This window comes from Eptatretus burgeri, unplaced genomic scaffold (genome assembly GCF_056783735.1).
Source record: "Eptatretus burgeri isolate ZD-2024b unplaced genomic scaffold, Ebu_testis_v1 Ebu_testis_scaffold_35, whole genome shotgun sequence".
In the NCBI taxonomy this organism is placed as follows: domain Eukaryota; kingdom Metazoa; phylum Chordata; class Myxini; order Myxiniformes; family Myxinidae; genus Eptatretus; species Eptatretus burgeri.
Window position 1 is genome coordinate 1 of NW_028221985.1, and position 10000 is coordinate 10000.

The 10000-nt window shown below is 49.9% G+C and overlaps 1 protein-coding gene across 2 annotated transcripts in view; it reads left to right on the forward strand.

Annotated features, from left to right (window-relative positions):
- The first annotated feature begins 55 nt into the window (after positions 1-55).
- LOC147007730 (zinc transporter ZIP10-like) overlaps positions 56-10000 on the forward strand; it is a 15234-nt gene continuing 5289 nt past the window's right edge. Inside the window, exons 1-5 of one of the 2 annotated variants that reach the window (XR_015053955.1) lie at positions 56-1263; positions 7823-7999; positions 8163-8238; positions 8516-8869; positions 9041-9121. Coding sequence is in view for 1 of the 2 variants with exons in the window: in XM_085866519.1 (XP_085722645.1) it covers positions 1024-1263; positions 7823-7999; positions 8163-8238; positions 8516-8869; positions 9041-9121 (928 nt within the window). In the remaining variant the exon portion in view is untranslated. The remainder of the gene's footprint in view (positions 1264-7822; positions 8000-8162; positions 8239-8515; positions 8870-9040; positions 9122-10000) is intronic. The other variant, XM_085866519.1, reaches the window with a different exon arrangement.

A 10000-nucleotide genomic window follows, 5' to 3' on the forward strand; every position in this document is an offset into this window, starting at 1 on the left:
CCAGACGGAGGCCCCTGGAGTACCGGCGGAAAGTGGACGCAGCGACGCGCTGTTCTGGCACATGCTCCCACACCTGACCTGACCTTCACTCCCTCCACTTGTTCCACGCCACCCTGATCATAGATCTCACAGCTAACTCTGCTCTACCACCTGCATCGAACATGTCTTCCGAGTCACTCACAGGGACACATCTGACAAAACACCACAGCAAGGAACGGTTCAACGCGTACACTCGGACTCAAACACAATCAGCAACACAGGGACTCAAAGACGACAGAAAGACCCAACGGATCTGATGAAATGGAAGTTCCTCCTTGTCTGGAATGGAGGGTCGTCCATGAAATGGAAGGAGGCATTGCACGAGCTACCAACGCCAAACAAACAACAAGTCCTGGTTGTTTTGGTCTTCTTTTTTTTTGAGGAGGTGAATGACACGACATTCTAGTACCCCATCTCAAGAACCAATCCCAAGAAGGTTTTAGCACTCAACCTGGAAGAGTGTACTTGGTGAGACGTGCACACCAGACCTGGCATCGCAGGAAGGTGAACATTTCCCCAAAAACGTGATTAGTGAGCCAAATGGGACCCGACCGACAGTCCGTTGGTTGAAGAAGCACCTGGTTGATTGTTTTTTAATCATTGTTTTTCCTTCCTCAAGTTACTTTGTGTGTTCGAGCGTGAGAAACATGACACAGTGAGCATTGCTTGCATTGTTAGTCATTACATTGTAATTTTGTGTGAGAAAATCTGGTTTAGGTTTGCCTGGGCTAGGTCTGAGATTTGATCATTAAATTGTGTCCCTCGAATAGTTGGACAGGTGCAACGGTTGATGGAACTCAGGTGTAATATATACCTGTCCCGTGGACAGGCAAAAAACAAGTTAATGTTGAAACACTGTTGAACATTCAAGTGATGGTTTAATTGGGGGTGCAGATGCCTTCTGGCCTTTTGTCATCACTCGTACAAGGGTGTCATGAGGGTTCATCATGATGTTGTTGGGAGAGACCAGGAAGCTCGCCCTTGATGTCCTCCATATTTACAGTTGGGTATTTGCTGGTGAAGTGTGACTTGTTTGTCTCCACTTTGTGCGCAGCTTGGACCTGGGGATTATTGTCCATCACCGTCTTATCCATTTTGTCGCTGATCGGGGTGGTCATTGTCCCTTTGATGAATCAAGTGTTTTTCAAGTATCTTCTTACCTTATTGGTGGCCCTGGCAGTGGGCACTCTCAGTGGTGATGCCCTCTTGCACCTATTGCCTCACGTGAGCTTTCCGACCTACTCCGATTCCTTAGTCCACCCACCACCATTTTCTGATTCCTTTAAAAAATCTTACTTGTGGCTCTTATAAATATATAATTTACTTCCTGCAATGAAACTGATGCCAAACCCTTCTCTTTTTCACCTACTACATGTCGCAGGTCTACAAGAGATTTGCGTTGCTGTTGTTGTTGTTGTTCTTCTTCTTCTTCTTGGGGTTTTTCTTTGGGGTCGATTTTTGAAATGTGCACCCATTGGTCGGACAGCTGCTGGACCCCACCCACATTTATCGCTTGACTCCACCCACCATGGCACCAGACGGAATTATTTGGCCGCCATCTTGGTTTTCTGGTGGGCCGAAGACATCAGGCCTGGAGGCCTCTGCCGGTTCCACATTTCCCGGTTTTTTTTGTTTGTTTGTTTTTTAAATACAAAGTCATCATCGTCACTCGCCATCCCATAACAGGATACGGCCAATGTGTACAATCAGGAAGTTACAACAAATAATTCCAAATGTTGGAAGGGATGAAGTCGAAGTCACCAATTATTGATTTGGGTTATAAAGGTGATTTCGATCAAGGCTGCATTGCTCGATAATGGAACTTTGCTTGTCCATCATTCTCACAATGCCATTTTCACACAATGCCATTTTTCAGCCGGCGGCCGAGATACGATGACTGATTTCATGATCATCGCCGAGGGAATTTTGAAATACGAGTGCACCCACTCTCTATCGGAGCGACAGGAAGGGTCATGTAATAACTTGATTATTATCCTCTCTGGGGTATATATAGATCACAGTAGATGTAAGCTCAGGTCCGTTAGTTTGAGGGGTACGCAATAAGGAGATAATTCCTCAAGGACGTCAGGTTTCCTCCCTTTTGGTTTCGTGTTAAACAACAGCAGTGACTGTTTCACATACGTGTTTGTGGTTTACAATATATTTTACTTCCGGTAGGGGTGCCCCAGGAAACGCCTATTTTCCACGTTAACATGGCGTTTGTCCAAGGAGGAAAAACCCCTTGGGAAGAGGAGATATCGTTAGTATTAATATTGTTTTGTAATAACATTAATATGATGCTATTATCATCAGTGTTGTTATTACTTTTGTTTTGAGAAGCGGCCTTGGAAAAACGCCACGATTAGCTATCTCAACACGGATATACACCTTAACACGGATTTTGCCCAAGGTGCATTTCCCCCTTGGGGTGGGGGAAAATGAAGGATTCTACAACCTCCATGGTGTGACCCTTAGTCCTCCTGTCAAGTTTGGTTGAGAATGGACAAGTAACGACCGAATGTATAACGGTCAGAACGACAGACAGACTCCAAATTGCCTATTTTAGTATGATTGCTGCCAAGATTCACAAAGTTGTCCACGCGGCCGTTTTACCAGCTGCTATTCAAACCTCCATATGCCCGAGTGGTCGGTTCACGGGCCGCGATTCAAACCTCCATATACCCGAGTGGTCAGTTCACTGGCCGCGATTCAAACCTCCATATACTCGAGAGGCCGGTTCACCGACCGCGATTCGAACCTCCATGTACCCGAGAGGCCGGTTCATTGGCTGCTATTCAAACCTCCATGTACCCGAGTGGCCGGTTCATCGGCCGCTATTCAAACCTCCATATACCCGAGTGGCCGGTTCATCGGCCGCGATTCAAACCTCCATATACCCGAGTGGCCGGTTCATTGGCTGCTATTCAAACCTCCATGTACCCGAGTGGTCGGTTCACTGGCCGCTATTCAAACCTCCATATACCCGAGTGGCCGGTTCATCGGCTGCTATTCAAACCTCCATATACCCGAGTGGTCGGTTCATCGGCTGCTATTCAAACCTCCATATACCCGAGTGGTCGGTTCACTGGCCGCGATTCAAACCTCCATATACCTGAGAGGCTGGTTCATCGGCCGCTATTCAAACCTCCATATACCCGAGTGGTCGGTTCACTGGCCGCGATTCAAACCTCCATATACCCGAGTGGTCGGTTCACTGGCCGCAATTCAAACCTCCATATACCCGAGTGGCCGGTTCATCGGCCGCGATTCAAACCTCCATATACCCGAGTGGCCGGTTCACCGGCCGCTATTCAAACCTCCATATACCCGAGTGGTCGGTTCATCGGCTGCTATTCAAACCTCCATATACCCGAGTGGTCGGTTCACTGGCCGCGATTCAAACCTCCATATACTCGAGAGGCCGGTTCACCGACCGCGATTCAAACCTCCATATACTCGAGAGGCCGGTTTACCGACCGCTATTCAAACCTCCATATACCCGAGTGGCCGGTTCATTGGCTGCTATTCAAACCTCCATATACCCGAGTGGCCGGTTCATCGGCTGCTATTCAAACCTCCATATACCCGAGTGGCCGGTTCATCGGCCGCGATTCAAACCTCCATATACCCGAGTGGCCGGTTCATTGGCTGCTATTCAAACCTCCATGTACCCGAGTGGTCGGTTCACTGGCCGCTATTCAAACCTCCATATACCCGAGTGGCCGGTTCATCGGCTGCTATTCAAACCTCCATATACCCGAGTGGTCGGTTCACTGGCCGCGATTCAAACCTCCATATACCCGAGTGGTCGGTTCACCGACCGCTATTCAAACCTCCATATACCCGAGTGGCCGGTTCATCGGCCGCTATTCAAACCTCCATATACCCGAGTGGCCGGTTCATCGGCCGCGATTCAAACCTCCATATACTCGAGAGGCCGGTTCACCGACCGCGATTCGAACCTCCATATACCCGAGTGGCCGGTTCATCGGCTGCTATTCAAACCTCCATGTACCCGAGTGGCCGGTTCATCGGCCGCGATTCAAACCTCCATATACCCGAGTGGCCGGTTCATCGGCCGCTATTCAAACCTCCATATACCCGAGTGGCCGGTGCATCGGCCGCTATTCAAACCTCCATATACCCGAGTGGCCGGTTCATTGGCCGCTATTCAAACCTCCATATACCCGAGTGGCCGGTTCATCGGCCGCGATTCAACCCTCCATATACCCGAGTGGTCGGTTCACCGGCCGCGATTCAAACCTCCATATACCCGAGTGGTCGGTTCACCGACCGCGATTCGAACCTCCATATACCCGAGTGGCCGGTTCATTGGCCGCGATTCAAACCTCCATATACCCGAGTGGTCGGTTCACTGGCCGCTATTCAAACCTCCATATACCCGAGTGGTCGGTTCACTGGCCGCGATTCAAACCTCCATATACCCGAGTGGTCGGTTCACCGACCGCGATTCAAACCTCCATATACCCGAGTGGTCGGTTCACTGGCCGCGATTCAAACCTCCATATACCCGAGTGGTCGGTTCACTGGCCGCTATTCAAACCTCCATATACCCGAGAGGCCGGTTCATCGGCTGCTATTCAAACCTCCATATACCCGAGTGGCCGGTTCATCGGCCGCGATTCAAACCTCCATATACCCGAGTGGCCGGTTCATCGGCCGCGATTCAAACCTCCATATACCCGAGTGGTCGGTTCACCGACCGCGATTCGAACCTCCATATACCCGAGTGGCCGGTTCATTGGCCGCGATTCAAACCTCCATATACCCGAGTGGTCGGTTCACTGGCCGCGATTCAAACCTCCATATACTCGAGAGGCCGGTTCACCGACCGCGATTCGAACCTCCATATACCTGAGAGGCTGGTTCATCGGCCGCTATTCAAACCTCCATATACCCGAGAGGCCGGTTCATCGGCCGCTATTCAAACCTCCATATACCCGAGTGGCCGGTTCATCGGCCGCTATTCAAACCTCCATATACCCAAGTGCCCGGTTCACCGACCGCGATTCAAACCTCCATATACCCGAGTGGCCGGTTCATCGGCCGCGATTCAAACCTCCATATACCCGAGTGGTCGGTTCACTGGCCGCGATTCAAACCTCCATATACCCGAGTGGCCGGTTCATCGGCCGCTATTCAAACCTCCATATACCCGAGTGGCCGGTTCACCGGCCGCTATTCAAACCTCCATATACCCGAGAGGCCGGTTCATCGGCTGCTATTCAAACCTCCATATACCCGAGTGGCCGGTTCATCGGCCGCTATTCAAACCTCCATATACCCGAGAGGCCGGTTCATCGGCTGCTATTCAAACCTCCATATACCCGAGTGGCCGGTTCATCGGCCGCGATTCAAACCTCCATATACCCGAGTGGCCGGTTCATCGGCCGCGATTCAAACCTCCATATACCCGAGTGGTCGGTTCACCGACCGCGATTCGAACCTCCATATACCCGAGTGGCCGGTTCATTGGCCGCAATTCAAACCTCCATATACCCGAGTGGTCGGTTCACTGGCCGCGATTCAAACCTCCATATACTCGAGAGGCCGGTTCACCGACCGCGATTCGAACCTCCATATACCTGAGAGGCCGGTTCATCGGCCGCTATTCAAACCTCCATATACCCGAGAGGCCGGTTCATCGGCCGCTATTCAAACCTCCATATACTCGAGTGGCCGGTTCATCGGCCGCTATTCAAACCTCCATATACCCAAGTGCCCGGTTCACCGACCGCGATTCAAACCTCCATATACCCGAGTGGCCGGTTCATCGGCCGCGATTCAAACCTCCATATACCCGAGTGGTCGGTTCACTGGCCGCGATTCAAACCTCCATATACCCGAGTGGCCGGTTCATCGGCCGCGATTCAAACCTCCATATACCCGAGTGGCCGGTTCACCGGCCGCTATTCAAACCTCCATATACCCGAGAGGCCGGTTCATCGGCTGCTATTCAAACCTCCATATACCCGAGAGGCCGGTTCATCGGCCGCTATTCAAACCTCCATATACCCGAGTGGCCGGTTCATCGGCCGCTATTCAAACCTCCATATACCCTAGTGCCCGGTTCACCGGCCGCTATTCAAACCTCCATATACCCGAGTGGCCGGTTCATCGGCCGCTATTCAAACCTCCATATACCCGAGTGGCCGGTTCATCGGCCGCGATTCAAACCTCCATATACCCGAGTGGCCGGTTCATCGGCCGCGATTCAAACCTCCATATACCCGAGTGGCCGGTTCACCGGCCGCTATTCAAACCTCCATATACCCGAGAGGCCGGTTCATCGGCTGCTATTCAAACCTCCATATACCCGAGTGGCCGGTTCATCGGCCGCGATTCAAACCTCCATATACCCGAGTGGCCGGTTGATCGGCCGCTATTCAAACCTCCATATACCCGAGAGGCCGGTTCATCGGCCGCTATTCAAACCTCCATATACCCGAGAGGCCGGTTCATCGGCCGCTATTCAAACCTCCATATACCCTAGTGGCCAGTTCACCGGCCGCTATTCAAACCTCCAGATACCCGAGTGGCCGGTTCATCGGCCGCTATTCAAACCTCCATATACCCAAGTGGCCGGTTCATCGGCCGCGATTCAAACCTCCATATACCCGAGTGGCCGGTTCATCGGCCGCGATTCAAACCTCCATATACCCGAGTGGCCGGTTCACCGGCCGCTATTCAAACCTCCATATACCCGAGAGGCCGGTTCATCGGCTGCTATTCAAACCTCCATATACCCGAGTGGCCGGTTCATCGGCCGCAATTCAAACCTCCATATACCCGAGTGGCCGGTTCATCGGCCGCGATTCAAACCTCCATATACCCGAGTGGCCGGTTCATCGGCCGCTATTCAAACCTCCATATACCCGAGAGGCCGGTTCATCGGCCGCTATTCAAACCTCCATATACCCGAGAGGCCGGTTCATCGGCCGCTATTCAAACCTCCATATACCCGAGTGGCCAGTTCACCGGCCGCTATTCAAACCTCCAGATACCCGAGAGGCCGGATTTTTTTTTAATCATTATTTTATTGAAATTGCAGTATTATACTTGAACGCTGCATGGGTATCGTGTTCCGATGAACTCTGTAGTTATATAATTATATAAATGTAATCTTGTCATGCAAATGTGAAGGTTGTTACTTCCACCACTGAAGGTGGATGGAGGTTATGTTTTCACCTCTGTCTGTGTGTCTGTCTGTCTGTAAGCAGGATATTTCAAAACGTTGTGGACGGATTTGAACTAAACTTGGTGGACAGATTGGATGTGTGACGCGGACGAAGCGATTCGGTTTTGATAAAGATCCGATCCGGATCCGAGAACTTTTTAAGTGATTCTTCCCCATCGAGAGATCGGGCCAAAAACGATATATAGGACGATAATCTCAAAAAGTTGTGGACGGATTTGGACAAAACTTGGTGGACAGAGTGTATATGTGACAGGGATGGATTGATTCGATTTTGGTGAAGATCCGGATCCGGACACAAGAATTTCTTTATTTTTTCAAGTGATTCTTCACCACTGAAAGATCGGGCCAAAAACGCCATGTCGCACGATATCTGAAAAAGTTGTGGACGAGTTATGACAAAATTGGATGGATGAGTGGGTGGGTTACAAAACCAAGCCGATTCGATCTTGGTTCAGGTCCGGATCTTGATCCGGCCTATCAGTGGGAGACAAAACGTAAACTGTTCTGCCTAGCGGAGGTACGTGCGCTACCGTGTGCCCTTCCATCTTGGTGTTGCGTCCGCAGGCTCTCGGTGCCCATAAACACAGTCACGATCATGACCACTTGGCACACAAATCCGAGTCACACGTCCAGTCACATCACCGTGACCTTTGGTTTGGCTTGACCGCGCTCATGGGTGTTTACGTCATGTTCATCATTGAGCACGTCGTTCGCTTAATCAACTACTATCGTTCACATCAGGTGAGTTTGGAAATGGTGAGTAAACCAGTTAGTTATGTTTATCCTCAATTTCATGGATGTTTGTTGTTCATTCAATTTGAGTTTGAATTGTTCACAATTGTTGTTTTTATTTATTTTGTACGACTGTTTAAAAAGTCTTTTATTTTTCTCTTCTGTGAACAAGCTGGAAAATGTAAATAAACCCACAGAGCAGATTGTTGTGAAAGGGGCGCCGAACAAGGTGAACGTGACAGGTGAAGGTGAGCCGTTGGTCGTGGACCCGTTTGGTGATAATAGGCCGAGCATGCGCCTCGCTCGACTGTGCACTTCCAGCTCATTGATTACTCTGTTTAAATCAAAATAAAAACCGAGCTGTTTTAAATTACAACTTGACCTTTTGAAATGCTGTTGGATTGTCACCAGACTGAGGTTGAAATGTGCGGACGTAAAAAGTGGATGAGTTATGTGTCGTCCATGAGAGGTGGTGGTATTTTACACACCGATGGAATTTGAAGTACGTCTGTGCTGGAATTGCAGAGCAGAACCACCCTGCAAGTGAAGGTGTGCTCGGTGAAAGCGACGGAGACCATGGTTCGACCGAACGTGGCCCAGCCGTTGTTGAGGAGGCCGTGATCACGGTCGACGGCGGACTTGACGATCGAGCTGAGTTGTCAGACGATGGTAGCCGTGACAAGGAATGGACGGTGAGTGGCCCAGCCGATGCACCGGTGGTCACTCCAGACAAAGGAAACTGCCAACGACATCACAATGAGCACCACTCGCACGGACACTGTCATGAAGAGGAAGAGCCTGTTGAAGGAGTGAAGGAAGTTGCTTGGATGGTCGTCTTCGGGGATGGTGTGCATAGCTTTAGTGATGGCCTCATAATTGGTGAGTATTGTTCCGTCCCTCACACGGTAAGCAATTGCTAATGACTGCCTGCTTTTGTTGAGGATAAAAATTAATAGTTCCTGAGGAGGTGTAAGTCTCGTGGTGGTCATTATTTGAGTATAATATGAACACCCTTCCCCTCTCTCTCTACCTTAACTACTTCGCTCTAAGGTTCCGCTTTCACCATCAGTATCACCAGTGGCCTGAGCACCTTCATCGCCGTGTTCTGCCACGAGCTTCCCCATGAGCTTGGTGAGAGTCAAAACAACCTTTACCTCCACCACCGAAGGCAGATGGAGGTTATGTTTTCACCATTGTCTATCTGTCTATCTGTCTGTCTGTCTGTGAGCAGGATATCTCAAAAAGTTACTGACGGATTCGGACAAAACTAGGTGGGCGAGTTGGGTAGGTGACAAGAACAAGCCGATTCCATTTTGGTTCTTCGGGTCCGAATCCAGAACCGGCCTATCAGTGTGATACAAAACGTAAACCGTTCAGCCTGCTGGAGGTGCGTGCTCCACCGAGTGCCGTTGTCGGTGTACAACGGTTTCAGAGAAGTGTCAGGGGAGACGTCAAACGCACGGGTCCAGTGTCGCTGATGATTAAATTTGTAAAAGTAACTTGTGCCGTTGCAGGTCTGATGGATTGTCATTCCCATGAATTGGTGAAAGGATTAATTTCACTTTCGCACAGAAATTGTAAACTCCAGGGAGCCCTTTGATCATTCCTTGGTCATCGATAAACTTGGCACAGCTTGGTTGTAATTAATCGTTTATTTTAGGTTTGGTTGCCCAGCAATAATTTATTGGATTTGTGTCGAGTATTGCTCGGTTGGTTATTTAACTAGATTCGGTGGTGTGAATGGTGAGAGCATCCCCACTCTCACCATTTTCACCACCTTGTCCAGGGCCATTGAGGGATCACGCAACGGAGATTGCAGCAACTTAATTTGCCCCCTTCCACAAAGGGGTTTAACAGCGTGTAACGGTGTATAAATTTCGCTTGTTGTGCCGTTTTGTGGGGCACACGTACCGGAAGTAAAAAAAAAATTATAACTATTAACTATTCAGCCAATTCTGTCCAACGTGTGATGACATTTTAAAACAGTCACTACTGTTGTTAAACACTACA